General features: G+C 47.5%; 1 protein-coding gene across 1 annotated transcript in view; it reads left to right on the top strand.

The window, feature by feature from the left end:
• Positions 1 to 16,271, top strand: part of CCDC191 (coiled-coil domain containing 191) — a 91,991-nt gene that overhangs the window by 6,237 nt on the left and 69,483 nt on the right. Inside the window, exon 4 of the mRNA XM_077479695.1 lies at positions 1,841 to 1,981. Coding sequence (XP_077335821.1) covers positions 1,841 to 1,981 — 141 coding nt within the window. The remainder of the gene's footprint in view (positions 1 to 1,840; positions 1,982 to 16,271) is intronic.

Genomic DNA, 16,271 nt, shown 5'->3' with positions numbered 1-16,271 from the left:
ACCAGTGCCCTCATTACCTTTACATATCTTCCCTGTGACTTTTTCAGTGTGAGCCGAGGAAAGCTGATACACGGCATGTCCTTGTTTACATGTGATCAGCTGTGATTGGACACAGCCGATCACATGGGCAAAGAGCCGCAGCTGCGTCTCTTTGCCGAGATCGGGGTTGCCCTATGTCCCAGGAACACAGAGCGTCCGTGATCGCCATGCCGCGTGACTAAACTGGGCACCGTCATATGATGTCGTCCCAAAAAGCCGCAAGTGATTAAAGAGTAACTCCGCTTTTGTTGAGGGAAAAAAACATTCCCCCTCTCGATGATCTACGTACATTGCAGGGACTTTAACAAACTTTGTTGCAGAGACTTACCTTGTGTTATTGTGAAGAAATAGCAGTTTGTCTGTGTACAGAGTGAATGTGTATGGGAGTGATTATAATAATCAATCAGCTGCTGTTATCCTGACTGGGCGTCATATGACGTCTTTTAGGATACCGAGCCAGCGCACTTCCGTAGGGGCGTGCAGCATGGCGTTTGGTTGTGCTGTGTGTCAGTCTGACACACCGCAACACTGATCTCGGTAAAGAGTCTCTGACGGAGGCTTTTTACCACGTTGATCAGCCGTGTCCAATCACGGGGTAAACCGGAAGAGCCGTGTATTGGCTTTTCCTCTATCATGTTTGGCAGACATGACTAGAGGAGAGCCGATCGGCTGCTCTACTGACAGGGAGGGGGTCTGCACTGATTGATTATCAGCGCCCCCCCCCGAGGATGCCCTCATAGGACCACCAGGGATGCCACCAGGACCACCAGGGATGCCCACCACTGATGGCCACCAGGGATGCCAATCTGTGTCCACAAATGATGCCAATCAGTGCCCAAAACTAATGACTGACAGTGCCTTATCAGTGATGCCCATCAATACCACCTATCAGTAGTGCCAATCAGTACCACCCATAAATACCCATCAGTGTCACCTATTGGTGCCCATCGGTGCCACCTATCAGTGCTGTCTATCAGTGCTGCATAATGCCCCACACACGGTCAGACATTCCGACCACAAAATCCATCAGATTTTTTTCAGAGGGATTTTGGCCGAAATTTGTCTTGCATACACACGGTCGCACAAAGTTGTCGGAAAATCCGATTGCTCAGAACGAGGTGACGTAAACCACGTAGGGCGGGACTACGTAGAGGCCAGTAGCCAATAGCTTTCGTCTCCAAATTTTTTCTGAGCATGCGTGGCACTTTGCGCGTCGGAAAACACTACACACGATCGGAAAAAGTCCGATGGAATTTTGTTGTCGGAAAATTTTAGATCCAGCTTTCAAACTTTTTTCCGTCGGAAATTCCGACAGAAAAAGTCCGATAGAGCCCACACACGATCGGAGGGACAAGACCTGTAAAGCCCCATACACACTATCAGATTTTCTGAAGATTTTTGTCTTCAGATTTACCAAAACCATATAATATGAGGTCAAACCTTAGAGTTTCAATTTGTATGCAATCAGGCAGGTCCTTCTACTACATGATTTTGGTAAATCTGAAGACAAAAATCAGCAGAAAATCTGATAGTGTGTATGGGGCTTAAGTGTTACTTAACTGCAGCAGAGAAAAATCAGGTCTCCCACCTTTCCATACAGGGATGTACAGTGTAGCGGAGCTGTGTAATTCTCTGGAAGGATTTGTCTTTCTGTCCATCCAGTCCTTGGGTAAAACCGCTCCCTTAGATGTATTTCATCGGTATATTTATCTCTTTGCCTCTACTTTAACATTATCTCGGTATCTTAGACTGTATCCCTGTGATGTGTAAAGGGTTATTAATCCAGATTCTCTCCCTCCAGCCCAGGAGCTGCTAAGCGAGTGGCTGGGCAATAAGCTGAGGCTGGAACTAGCCAATGAAGAGGATGAAGAGCCAAGTACCGCCCCCGCAGAGCCCGCAAAACCCCCGGCTCCAGAGTTCATCAAGTACAACAGGTTTGATGGTAAGAATACTGGGGGGGGGGGGGGGGCTTCTCCAGCTGATGAGGACATTGGCTCCCTTTGTCCTTCCTGCACCCGGCAGATGGAAATCACACACGAGGGTCAGAGTAAGTCGTTCTAATGGGGTTTACACACATTTTACTCTACATAAAGAGACATATTTAAATCTTTCATTAGAGAGGCCAGACATTCATACTAATTTAAGACAAATTGTGACGGGGCGCTTGTTGAATAATCCTTTAAGCAATAATAAAGCCCATCTATTTTTTTCCCCCCTCAGAGTAATATACAGGGGTTTTTAGGGCACCTTGATGTAACTTTTTCAATGGTAAATACAGTCAGTAAGCTGCATTTCTCCTGCACCCTGCTGGACAGTGCTGGAGGGGTAGTAGGGACCCCAAGGACCCGCATATAGAGACCCCAAGGACCCGCATATAGAGACCCCAAGGACCCGCATATAGAGACCCCAAGGACCCGCATATAGAGACCCCAAGGACCCGCATATAGAGACCCCAAGGACCCGCATATAGAGACCCCAAGGACCCGCATATAGAGACCCCAAGGACCCGCATATAGAGACCCCAAGGACCCGCATATAGAGACCCCAAGGACCCGCATATAGGGAACCCAAGGACCCGCATATAGGGAACCCAAGGACCCGCATATAGGGAACCCAAGGACCCGCATATAGGGAACCCAAGGACCCGCATATAGGGAACCCAAGGACCCACATATAGAGCAATATGTTGTCTAGCTAAAGGGCCTAGATGTGTGCAGTTCATTTAATTCCGAATTGAAATTCAGACACATTTTTAGTTATTCGGAAATTGGAATGTATCCAAATTTGCGCATTACAATAGTAACAAATGTAAACAAATCCAATATAACAAAACAAAAATTTCAAATGAAATTTGAATTCGAATAGTTTTCGAATCGAATTAGACTTTCCAAAGAGAATAAAAGAGAATAGAAAATAAAGAAACAGAACAGAAAAGAACATTATAGCATAGAAAATAAAAGAATTCAATAGACGGTAGTAGAGTAAAACAGAACAGAATAGAAAATAAAAGAATAGAAAATAAGGGAAAATAATAAAAGAATAGACTAGAAATGAATAGAGTAAAAGAGAACAAAAATAGAATAGAAAATAAAAGAACAGAATAAAATAGAAAATAAAGGAATAGAGTAGAATAAAAAAAAAATAGAATATACCCATCTTCTGAAATTCGAATTTCAACTAGAATACAAATAGAATAGAATAGAGAAAAAAAACTATAGACTAGAACCTTCTTTGGAAATTCAGCTTTCATATAGAATACATTTGAAATCGAATAGAAAATAGAAGAGAAAATAAAGGAATAAAATACTGCAGCGGCGCTTTGTCGGCGGTTTTAATCCTTTTTCAGCCGCTAGCGGGGGTTAAAACCGCCCCACTAGCGACCAAATACCACTGCTAAAACTACGGTAAAGCGCTGCTAAAAATAGCGGCGTTTTACCGCTGACGCCCCCACCGCCCCAGTGTGAAAGGGGCCTTAAAGGAAAAACTAGTGTGCTTTAAAAGATCCCCATGTAAATGAGTTAAAGTGGGAGTCCGCGTTTTTTTTTTTTTAAAGCCAGCAGCTACAAATACTGCAGCTGCTGACTTTTAAAATAGTGACACTTACCTGTCCAGTGCGCCCGCGATGTCGGCACCCGAAGCCGATCTCTCGATCGTCTCTCGGGTGCTGCCGGCGCCATCTTGGGTATGGGAATCAGGAAGTGGAGCCTTTCGGCTTCATTTCCCGGTTCCCTACTGCGCATGCGCGAGTCGTGCTGCGCAATAAGGATGGTCCCCGCTGTCTCTGGGATCCGTGTGTTTCCCAGCAGGCAGCGGGGGACTTTTGGAAAGGGACGTAGATTCTGCGGAAAGGGGCGTACCTTCTGCAGAATCTACGCCGGAAGTGGGTGCAGATACCTGTACTGTACAGGTACCTGCACCCCCCTCCCCCTGAAAGGTGCCAATTGTGGCGCCGGAGGGGGTGAGGATTCCAATGAGCGGAAGGTCCACTTTAGGGTGGACCTCTGCTTTAAGTTATAAATAGTGCATATATCATTCACATTAACAAACATATGTGCCAACATTCCAAATATAAATTGCTGAGGAAAAGTATTTGCCACCTCCCGAATTTTTCTGCATATTTGTCACACTTAAAGTGGTGTTGCCACCAAAAAATAAAAAGCTGCTTAAAATTTGTTAAAAAAATAAAATACATTTTTTTTACTCACCTCTAAATACCTGTTGCTAGGGGGTCCCTCGTAGTCTGCCTTCTTCCTTGCCCGGGCTGGTGACATCACTTCCCCTTGCGCCGCACATTCACCTGGGACCTGTCACGTGTCCCAGGTGACTGTACGGCGTATCAGGGCACCCTGCGCCGCTCGCGCATGCGCAGTGGGTGCCTGGCTGTGAAGCCACAGCCGGGTGCCCACAGTACGCATGGCGGCACCGCGAGCGGAGCGGGGAACGAGGGGGGGGTTCGTTCCCCCGCATCGCTGGACCCTGGGACAGGTAAGTGTCCAATTATTAAAAGTCAGCAGCTGCAGTATTTGTAGCTGCTGACTTTTTAAATTTTTTTTTTTTTTAATTTTTTTTTTTTTTTTTTAGGGGGTACCCCACTTTAAGGCTACTTTCACACTGGAGCGGGAGCGCATTAGCGGTAAAGCGCAGCTAGTTTTTTGGGCGCTTAAAAGCGCCCGTGTTTTGCGGCGCTGCTGAATCACTTTGCAGGCTCTTTGGCAGCACTGCCCATTTATTTCAATGGGCAGGGATGGTGGAGGAGTGGTGTATACAGTGCTCCTCCACCGCGCCCAAAGATGATGCTTGCAGGACTTTTTTTCCTGTCGTGCAAGCGCACCGCCCCCCAGTGTGAAAGCACTCAGGCTTTTACGCTGGGGAGGCATAAGAAGTGCCTCATTGTGAAAGGGGTCTAAATGATTCAGATCAACATATTTTAACCACTTCAGCTCCGGACCATTTGGCTGGCAAAAGACCAGAGCACTTTTTGCGATTCTGCACTGCGTCGCTTTAACTGACAATTGCGTAGCCGTGCGAGGTGGCTTCCAAACAAATTTGACTTCCTTTTTTTTTTTTTCTCCCCCCCCCACAAATAGAGCTTTCTTTTGGTGGTATTTGAGCACCTCTGCGGTTTTCATTTGTTGCGAGCGACAATTTTGAAAAAAATTGCAATTTTTTTGCCATAATAAATATCCCCAAAAAATATATAAAACATGTTTTTTTTTATTTTAGTTTAAGCTGATACGTATTCTTCTCCTACATATTTTTGGTGAAAAAAATTGCAATAAGCGTTTATTGATTGGTTTGCACAAAAGTTGTAGCGTCTACAAAATAGGGGATAGTTTTATGGCATTTTTATTAAAAAAAAAAAAAATTCTACTAGTAATGGAGGTGATCAGCGATTTTTTTTATTTATTTATTTATTTTATTATCATGACTGGCGGACAGATCGGACACTTTTGGTGCTTTTTTGGGACCATTCAAATTTATACAGCGATCAGTGTAATTAAAAATGCATTGATTACTGTGTAAATGTGACTGGCAGTGAAGGGGTTAACCACTAGGTGGTGCTGTAGGGGTTAAGTGTGTCCTAGGGCAGTGATGGCGAACCTTGGCACCCCAGATGTTTTGGAACTACATTTCCCATGATGCTCTGGCACTCTGCAGTGTACTGGAGCATCCTGGGAAATGTAGTTCCAAAACATCTGGGGTGCCAAGGTTCGCCATCACTGTCCTAGGGAGTGATTCTAACTGTGGGGGAGGGGCTATGTGTGACACAACACTGATCACCGCTCCCGATTACAGGGAACTGTGATCAGTGTCACTAGGCAGAACGGGGAGATGCTTGTTTACATCAGCCTTTCCCCGTTCTTCCTCTCCGTGAGACGATCGCGGGTATCCCCACAGAAACAGAGTCTGCGGTACCCACAATCACACTCACTGAGCTTGCGGCGCACGCGTGCCCACAAACCGTGTCTTAAAGGGTAACGTACAGTTACATTAATATGCCTGTATGTGCCCCTTCTGCTGACGTATATCCGCGTGAGCCGGTCGGCAAGAAGGTTAATATTACACAAAGTTGACCCGAGTAAATACAAAATGCAGTTTTTGAATGATAATTTCATTTATTAAGGGAAAAAATCTGTCCAAACCTGCCTGGCCCTATGTGACAGGACAATGATCCGAAACACACCAGCAAGTCCACCTCTGGCTCAAAAAAATAAAGAAAATGAGGGATTTGGAGTGGCCTAGTCAAAGTCCAGACTTAAGTCCCATTGAGATGCTGTGGCATGACCTTAAACATGCCATTCATGCTGGAAAACCCTCCAATGTGACTGAATTAAAACAATTCTGCAAAGAAAGGCGAGACAAAATACCTCTGCATCGATGTGAAAGACTCATTGCCAGTTATTGCAAACGTTTATTGCAGTTGTTGCCGCCAAGGGTGGTATGACCAGTTATTAGGTTTAGGGGGTAATTACTTTTTCACATAGGGCAGGCAGGTTTGGACAGCTTTTTTTTTTCCCCTTTAAAAAAGGAAATCATTTTAAAAACTGCACTTTGGGGGCGTGGCCTGAAGTGCAATGAAGTAGGACACATGCAGTAAGTGCTCCGCTCGTCCATACTCCTGAAACGGCCATCCTGCACCAATCCTGCTTGGCCCAGTTCCCTGACAAACCTGCCTCAACCCTCGCACTATCCCTGGAGCCTTACGCCTGGTCAGGATGCCGCTCGGGGCCACTCTGGTAGAAACTCCCCGCCTGGGGGCTGCCTGTGGGACAGACCGTGGCTTCGGCCTAGTTACTGGAGCGGTGGCCATATTGCTCCACCCGGCGGCAGCCCTCGCAAGCCTCCACGGCCCACCTAACCACCCGCAAACTAACCTATAACACCAGCGGCCACCAGATTGCTTCTGGCCACCTTTTGCAGTGCCTGTTTCCCCTGTAGCAGCCGGTGGTACAGTCAGCGGCTCCGGCCCGGTCCCCGGAGCAGCGGCTATCTTTCTCCACCCGGCCGCAGCCCTTATAAGGCCGCGTACACACGCGCGGACTGTTCGCCCAACCTTGTTCGTCAAACAGTTTGACAAACAGTCCGCTCAAAATTAGCATGAACGGACTTGACCACACACGATGAACGAACAGTCCGCTGAAACCGTGCGCGATGACGTGAACGGCACGTACGACGGGACTAGAAAACGACGTCCTATACACTGCAATGCAACCTTCGGCGTGTAAATCCTTTCTGAGTATGCGCGGAACTTAGTTTGACGAACAAGCCTACACACGAGCGGACTGTCCGCTCAAACCAAGTTTCAGCGGACAGTTTTACGGAAATTCCGAAAAACTTTGTTCGTCAGATTGTCCGCTGAAACTGTCCGCTGAAGCCCACACACGAGCGGACTGTCCGCTGAAACACTGTTCAGTGGACAAAGTTGGGCGAACAGTCCGCCCGTGTGTACGCGGCCTAAGTCTGTCTGGCCTGCCTGACTTCCTCAACACCAATATCTTCCTCCCACAGCCACCAGGTCACCTACCATCACCTGTACAGCGCCTCTCTATCCCGCAGCAGTCAGTGGGACAGCCTGTGGAGCTGGCCTGGGCCTTGGAACGGTGGCCATCTTGCTCCACCCACTGCGGACCTGTGCAGGTAATACATGACCCACTGACCACCCTGAGCCCAGTTCTCTCCTGCTGCAGCCGCTGGTCTTTACAGGTACCCAGCCATTATTTATAACCCTAATTGCGACACTTTAAAACCATGGCGGGAGGGGACATTGAAGATCCGGCCTAGTACACAGCGCCCATATTGGAACACCCCAGACCATTTGCGGAACATGTCCCCACCTAAAAAGTCCTCCGAGGCTCCCAGGCCAAAGATGGCGCCGGTGCTCCCTCGGACACGGATCACTCTGTGACGGCCACTAACAAAGTGCTTGATGCTATAGCCCTATGTCAGAGCACGCTCACCACCAAAATTGAAGAGGTCAAAGAGACGGAGACCCGCATCAGCAGAGCAGAAGACATCTTACACCCCCTGCAACACACTACTGACGAGGTGCGCCACCAGCTGCAACAGATCAGCCTGAAACAGGACGACATGGAAAATCGCCTCCGGAGACGCAATCTCCACTTTATCGGCCTCCCTGAGACAGCTGAGGGCAACAATCCGGCGAGTTTCCTTGAAAATCTCCTGACATTCACCTTCAGAAGAGATGCATTTACGGTAATGTTCGCGGTGGAGAGAGCTCATCGAATTCCTGCCTGTCCTCCTCCCCAGAGGGCCCCACCGCGCACCCTGATAGCAAAATATCTTAACTTCAGAGACCGCGACAAAATCCTCTGCCTGACCAGGGAGAGGGGTAATATCCCCCATACCAATCTGCATGTGTCCTTATTCTCGGACTCTCCAGCGAGGTACAACGGCAGCGGTCCAGGTTCCAGGATGTTAAGCGACGCCTCCGAGTGCTACACCTCAAATACGCTATGTTGTGCCCTGCGAAGCTTCGTGTGGAACACGAGGGCCGAACCCATTTTTTTGAGGACCCTGCGCTGGCATCCACTTGGATTGATCAGAGTGAACACCGAGACTCGACATACTACCCTGCCTATAAGCTGTGAGTGCTCTTTTTTTCTTTCCCCCCGCTCCCCTAGGTGTTTGCGGTATCTCCTGCTGTTACTTTGATGATTAGCCCTTGGTGGGCACATCGCAAATATATGTCCTTTACTGGAGCAGGGGGCAGACCTGAAAATCCCTTTACACCCTGTAATAGACCTCGCAGCATAACTACTGTCTCCGGCCGACCTCACTGACTCATGATCCCCATCTCCCTTATACCCGAGAAATGCCTGCGGAAGACTGTAGATCAAACGTCATTAATAACTTTTATACTTTACTTTATCTACTATCCTGATGGCAGGCGGAGCTTCCCCCTGCTCAGCCGTAATGGGTGCTACACCTCTGTGGCTCCTACTCCCCAAGCACTTTTCAGAGAAGAAGTCACCCCCCCCTAGGATCTTGGTGTACTTTTTCATCCCCCATTTGCTTGACTTTCTTTTTTCCCCCTTTTTTGTTTTGTTTTTTCTTTTTATCATGGGTATCTATGCTCCTCTGAAATTAAGTTCCTTGCCTCCAATGGGTCCTAAATGTTGGATGTCGCCCGTTGATACTTGGTTATGGGGTATAATGTCCATGCCGTGTTGGGGTGGCACTGGACTGGGAGGGAGGGGAAATGTTGTGGTTATTATTTTTTTTACACCACCATGTTTGCAAACGTTTACTTATGCTAAAGGTACTATGTTAACGTCATACATGCATTATTGTTATTGGCTGTTATTGTGTTTTTATGCGATCCGATTTGGCCCATACCTGCTCTGCTGGTTCTAGTCCACCTGCGGTCTATTATATACGCCCTATACCCGCCATGTGCTCTCTAAAGTTCCTCACGTGGAATGTTAGAGGCATACAAAATAAGATAAAACGCACAGCCGCCCTGACATTCCTTAAGTCCCAGCATGCTGACATTATCACACTTGTTGAGACCCACGTTACTGGCCATCTTCAATCTTCTCTCAAAAAGCCTTGAATAGGTTGGGCATATCATGCCACCCACACCTCATATTCCAGAGGCGTATCGGGCCTAATTGCTAAAAGGTTGCCGTTTGACCTGGTGCTGCTCCAGACGGATCGGCAGGGCAGGTATGTATTTATGCACGCCACCATTAATGGATCCCCTATCCTGATATTGGCCTGCTATGTCCCCCCTCCCTATAACTCAGTCGTAATTAAGGAGGGCCTTGCCTTTATGGCACAATTCCCCTCGGTGCCGGCAGTGTGGATGGGGGACTTTAATATGACCCTCACTCCCGCTCTAGACCGAATGGGCACACCGGACCCCCCTTATTGACCCGCCGGCCCATACCAGACTACACCGCATACTGACCGACTTTGCTCTAGTAGATACTTAGTGCCACAAACATCCGCACGCTAAAGTCTATTCGTGCTTCTCAGCCAGCCATAACAGAATGTCGCGAATCGACTTCATTCTCATCTCAAAGACCCTGATACCCAAACTGGGAGATGTGGGCTTCGCTCTGATAATTCTCTCGGATCATGTCCCCTACTGGACTACGATACAGCTCCTGAAGGCCTCTCCCCCTCCTCCTTGGCGGCTGAACCCATTTTGGTTGACTGCCTTGCAGAAGCAAGACGACATCCCCACGGAATTGCAATATTATTTTACAGCCAACAGGGACTCGGCTACACACGACATAGTGTGGGAGACATTTAAGCTTCATGCCCGCTCCCTGCTCTCCACGCTTATTAACAGACTCAAGAGGTCGTCAAAACTTGTTGTCCAACAGGCTACAGAACACCTACAAATGCTGGAGGAAGCGTTTCACTGAGACCCCTTGCCCGACACTGCCAATAATCTCAAGATTCAGTTACGACAGGTCTCCCAATTGCATATTGAGAAGGCCAAGCAGCGCATCTTTTTCTGTAGGCAAAGGATATTTGAGTATGGAGAAAGATCGGGCAAACTACTTGCGTACCTTGGCCACTTAGATTCACGTCCGCCAGTGGTGGTGTCATTGACAGACATCTAGGGGAACGATATTACTGATCCATAACAAGTAGCGGAGGAATTTGCGAGATTTTATCATGCACTCTACACCTCCCGGGTCACACGCACTCCCCAAGATACCAGAGATTACTTAGCGAGAATTACATTTCCCAAACTGACAGACGCCCAACGTGAACTCTTAGAGGCTCCCATCACTAAGGAGGATATTTCTGAGGCCATCTCCTGTCTGGCCACTTCTAAAGCACCAGGACTGGATGGCCTACCACTTGAATTTTATGCCACCTAGTCTGAAATTTTAACCCCTAAACTCTATGACCCATATAAATCTATATTCGACACAGGAATCCTACCCCACTCTATGAGAGAAGCCCAAATTGTAGTAATTCCCAAGCCCGGTAAGGACCCCAAATATCTGGAATCGTATAGACCTATCTTCCTACTACAGGTCGTCATTAAAATACTGGCTAAGATTCTTGCCTCCCACCTTAACTAGGTCATCCTCTCGATGATCCATCCTGACCAGACTGGCTTTATGCCAGGAAGAAACACTGCCATGAATATTCGCCGCCTACTCATGAACATTCAGGGATCCCATGATGAAGTCGGCTTGAGGGTCGTGGTGGCCCTAGATGCTGCCAAGGCCTTCAATTCCGTGGAGTGGAACTACCTGTGGGCTTGCCTCTCGGGATTTGGACTTGGCCCCAACTTTATTCGCTGGGTCCAGCTCCTGTATCAATTCCCAAAGGCCAAGGTGTTTGTGAACGGCTGGCTCTCCGACCAATTCCCGCTGGAGAGAGGGACTCGACAAGGCTGTCCACTTTCTCCCATGCTGTACACATTGGCTGTGGAGCCATTGGCCATCATGGTTCGTGCAGACACCAGCATCCGTGGTCTTAGGATAGGGAATCTGGAAGAAAAGATTGGGATATATGCTGACGATACGCTCCTATACTTAGCCGATTTGGGTCCCTCCCTTGTTGCAGCCGTCCACTCCATAGAATGTATTGGTAGCCACTCGGGTCTGAGTATTAATTGGTCTAAGTCCCAGATCCTCCCGCTTCATCATCCCCCGTACCCACGTCCCCCCTGAATCTCCCTAGGGTCTCCATGATGAAGTACCTAGGAGTGCAAGTCACTAGATCGCTGACAGACTATGCACCCCTAAACATTGAACCCCTCTACACCCTGATCAAGAACAAAACACAAACTTGGGCCAGACTACCCCTGGGTGTTATGGGACGCATCAGTCTGGTCAAAATGATATTCCTCCCAAAGATACTTTTATTTGGTGTGACCTGCCCACCTGTATATACCACAATTTTTTTTTTAAAACAGTTGAATCAATTCTTAATTCATTTATATGGGGGCACAGCAGACACAAATTGTCTTGGAGAATTCTGAAGAACCCAGTGACATTGGGAGGAGCTGCTTTTCCAGATTTGCAGGATTATTATCTTGCCTCCCAATTATCCCATTTCTATCATTTTGACAAGAACAAGATACCAGCTATTACTCTGTAAACACCTTGATAACCCAGCTCATACCCCACCTCAGTCAGTCCTTAAGGCCCCATTGACAAGACATCCCCCCCCAACACAGAGCAGACATGCTGACACACCCCCGGAGGATATGGCGGACGGCCCTACAAAAACTTGGGACCCACCCTTTGGCTTACCATTCCAATTACACTGAAGCCAAGACTAGAGGGGTAACTATCCTTATCTCTACTAGAGTGCCCTGGACATTCATAGCTTCCCAAACAGACACAGAGGGCCGCTTCCTGTATCTGAAGGGGCTGATCGGGGACAGGAAGGTGACCCTGGCAAACTTATATGCCCCAAACGAACACCAAGATGCATTCCTAAAAAGGCGGGTAAACCACCTCATGCGTTTCTCAGAGGGTCAGCTAATCATAGGGGGTGACTTGAACATACCTCTGATCCCAACAGAAGATACCTCCTCTGGTACTTCTTCCACCACACGTGACACGCGCAAATGTATTGGCCTAACATTGCATTCCGCACAACTGGTTGATGCCTGGCGACTCTTCCATCCAGGAGAGCGCGACTACACCTTCTCCAAACCACACCAGATCTACTTACACATTGACTATTTTCTAGTTCCCCACAGACAACTCCATGCGATACAGGACATTAACATTGGTTCGATTACATTGTCGGATCACGCCCCGATCAGTATGCGCTACACCCTATCAGCAAACAAGACAGCGGCCACAATGGTGACTTAATGAAAGCCTAATACAGAACCCTGAAGTCCTAGCGGATGTGGTCAAGGAATTGGGACATTATTTCGATGACAATGGTACCCAAGACAGTGATGCAGGGGTGGTGTGGGAAGCCCACAAAGCCGTTATCAGAGGGGTTCTTATTAAACATGGCGCCAGACTCAAACAGGCTAGGTCTGCACAATTAGACACGCTTTTAACCAAACTCCAGACCTTGGAGTTGATTCATAAAATGACCCCGACCAGACAGCTTGGGATCGAGCTTAACACGATCCGCTCGCAAGTTACCGACCTCCTTCAATTTAAAGCCAAAGCTGCTCTGCAAATCTGCCGTAGGAAAAATTATGAATCGGGCAACAAATGCGGGAGACTTCTGGCCCAAACGCTGCAGACACAAAGGGCGGCATCCTACATCCCACACATCAGGACCACCGCGTGACTGAAAAGATCGTTACCCCTACAGATCACATAGGAATTTAAAACCTACTACAGCGCCCTATACAATTTAGCCACTACGCCACCCACAGCAGCGGCCACGACAGCTTATCTAGAATACACCCAAATGCCCTCGCTATTAAAGGAGACGCAAGAATCCCTGGAAGAACCCATCACATTACCCGAGCTTCACTTAGCCCTAAAAAACGCTAAACCAGGCAAAGTCCCGGGCCCGGGCGGTCTCACCGTCTTACTATAAGACCCTTCTCCCAACCCTAGGCCCACACCTAGTTTCACTATTTAATGGTTTAGGAACAGGGAAATCTTTCCACTACACTACACTGCAAGCACAAATCTCGGTCATCCCCAAGGAGGGCAAAGACCCGGCCCAATGCGGGAGTTACCGCCCGATTTCCCTCCTAAACACTGATCTGAAAATCTACACCAAGATCCTGGCCTCCAGATTACAACAATACCTGCCCCAACTCATACAGCTGGACCAAGTGGGCTTTGTCCCAACCAGAGAGGCTAGGGACAACACCACCAAAGTCCTCAACCTACTACACGTAGCGGTCGATAGTAAAAAGCCATGTATTTTCCTGGGAATGGACGCTGAAACGGCTTTCGACCGGGTAAACTGGTCTTTTATGTTCGAGACGCTGAGATACAGTGCCTTGCGAAAGTATCCGGTCCCCTTGAACTTTTCAACCTTTTGCCACATTTCAGGCTTGAAACATAAAGATATAAAATTAGAATTTTTTGTGAAGAATCACCAACAAGTGGGACACAATTGTGAAGTGGAACGAAATCTATTGGATATTTTAAACTTTTTTAGCAAATAAAAAACTGAAAAGTGGTGCGTGCAAAATTATTCGGCCCCTTTACTTTCAGTGCAGCAAACTCACTCCAGAAGTTCAGCGAGGATCTCTGAATGATCCAATGTTGTCCTAAATGACTGATGGTGATAAATAGAATCCACCTGTGTGTAATCAAGTCTCTGTATAAATGCACCTGCTCTGTGATAGTCTCAGGGTTCTGTTGAAAGCGCAGAGAGCATCATGAAGACCAAGGAACACACCAGGCAGGTCCGTAATACTGTTGTGGAGAAGTTTAAAGCCGGATTTGGATACAAAAAGATTTCCCAAGCTTTAAACATTCCAAGGAGCACTGTGCAAGCGATCATTTTGAAATGGAAGGAGTATCAGACCACTGCAAATCTACCAAGACCTGACCGTCCCTCTAAACTTTCAGCTCAGACAAGGAGAAGACTGATCAGAGATGCAGCCAAGAGGCCCATGATCACTCTGGATGAACTGCAGAGAACTACAGCTGAGGTGGGAGAGTCTGTCCATAGGACAACAATCAGTCGTACACTGCACAAATCTGGCCTTTATGGAAGAGTGGCAAGAAGAAAGCCATTTCTCAAAGATATCCATAAAAAGTCTCGTCTAAAGTTTGCCACAAGCCACCTGGGAGACACACCAAACATGTGGAAGAAGGTGCTCTGGTCAGATGAAACAAAAATCAAACTTTTTGCCCACAATGCAAAACGATATGTTTGGCATAAAAGCAACACAGCTCATCACCCTCAACACACCATCCCCACTGTCAAACATGGTGGTGGCAGCATCATGGTTTGGGCCTGCTTTTCTTCAGCAGGGACAGGGAAGATGGTTAAAATTGAGGGGAAGATGGATGCAGCCAAATACAGGACCATTCTGGATGAAAACCTGTTGGAGTCTGCAAAAGACCTGAAACTGGGACGGAGATTTATCTTCCAACAAGACAATGATCCCAAACATACAGCAAAATCTACAAAGGAATGGTTCACAAATAAACGTATCCAGGTGTTAGAATGGCCAAGTCAAAGTCCAGACCTGAATCCAATCGAGAATCTGTGGAAAGAGCTGAAAACTGCTGTTCACAAACGCTCTCCATCCAACCTCACTGAGCTCGAGCTGTTTTGCAAGGAAGAATGGGCAAGAATTTCAGTCTCTCGATGTGCAAAACTGATAGAGACATACCCCAAGCGACTTGCAGCTGTAATCGCAGCAAAAGGTGGCTCTACAAAGTATTAACGCAAGGGGGCCGAATAATTTTGCACGCCCCACTTTTCATTTTTTTATTAGTTAAAAAAGTTTCAAAAATCCAATAGATTTCGTTCCACTTCACAATTGTGTCCCACTTGTTGGTGATTCTTCACAAAAAATAAAAATGTTATATCTTTATGTTTGAAGCCTGAAATGTGGTAAAAGGTTGAAAAGTTCAAGGGGGCCGAATACTTTTGCAAGACACTGTGTATAGGCCTGGGAGATAGGATGCTAAATTGGGTGGCCGCGGCTTACAGGGCGCCATCGGCCAGAGTAAGGGCGAACGGTGTTCTCTCAGAAACATTCTCAATCACGAACGGGACTAGGCAGGGATTCCCCCTCTCGCCCTTGCTATTCGCCCTGACCCTGGAACCCTTCCTGTGCCACGTAAGATTAAACCCAGACATCACCGGCATAGGAGTTAATGAAGCACGTCACAAAGTATTGGCTTATGCGGATGACCTCATGTTTTTCCTCTCAGACCCCCTCAACCTCCCTACCACACCACCCATGGGAGTTCAACATTTACGGCCATCTCATGAACCTGAAAATAAATTTTACCAAATCGGAAGCTATGAGCATAGGGATACCGAAGCCCCAGCTCCAACGACTTAAAGATAGCTTCCACCTGAAATGGACTGACTCGGCCCTGAAGTACTTAGGCACCTACATACCCACTTCCATACCTCAACTGTTTAAGCTCAATTTCCCCCCACTACTGATAGCTGTTCAGAAATTACTTGATGAATGGGGAAACGGCCTCCACTCGTGGCTCGGTCGCTACAACATCCTTAAGATGTCAGTACTCCCCAAATTCCTGTATCTAATCCAAGCCCTGCCTATCCGAATACCAGGGAACTACTTTAAACAAGTCCACTCTGCATTTACT

The sequence above is a fragment of the Lithobates pipiens genome, unplaced genomic scaffold (genome assembly GCF_037356315.1).
Source record: "Lithobates pipiens isolate NorthernLeopardFrog02 unplaced genomic scaffold, aLitPip1_a1.2 Scaffold_16, whole genome shotgun sequence".
Taxonomy (NCBI): Eukaryota; Metazoa; Chordata; class Amphibia; order Anura; family Ranidae; genus Lithobates; species Lithobates pipiens.
This window is presented reverse-complemented; position numbering and strand designations above follow the sequence as displayed.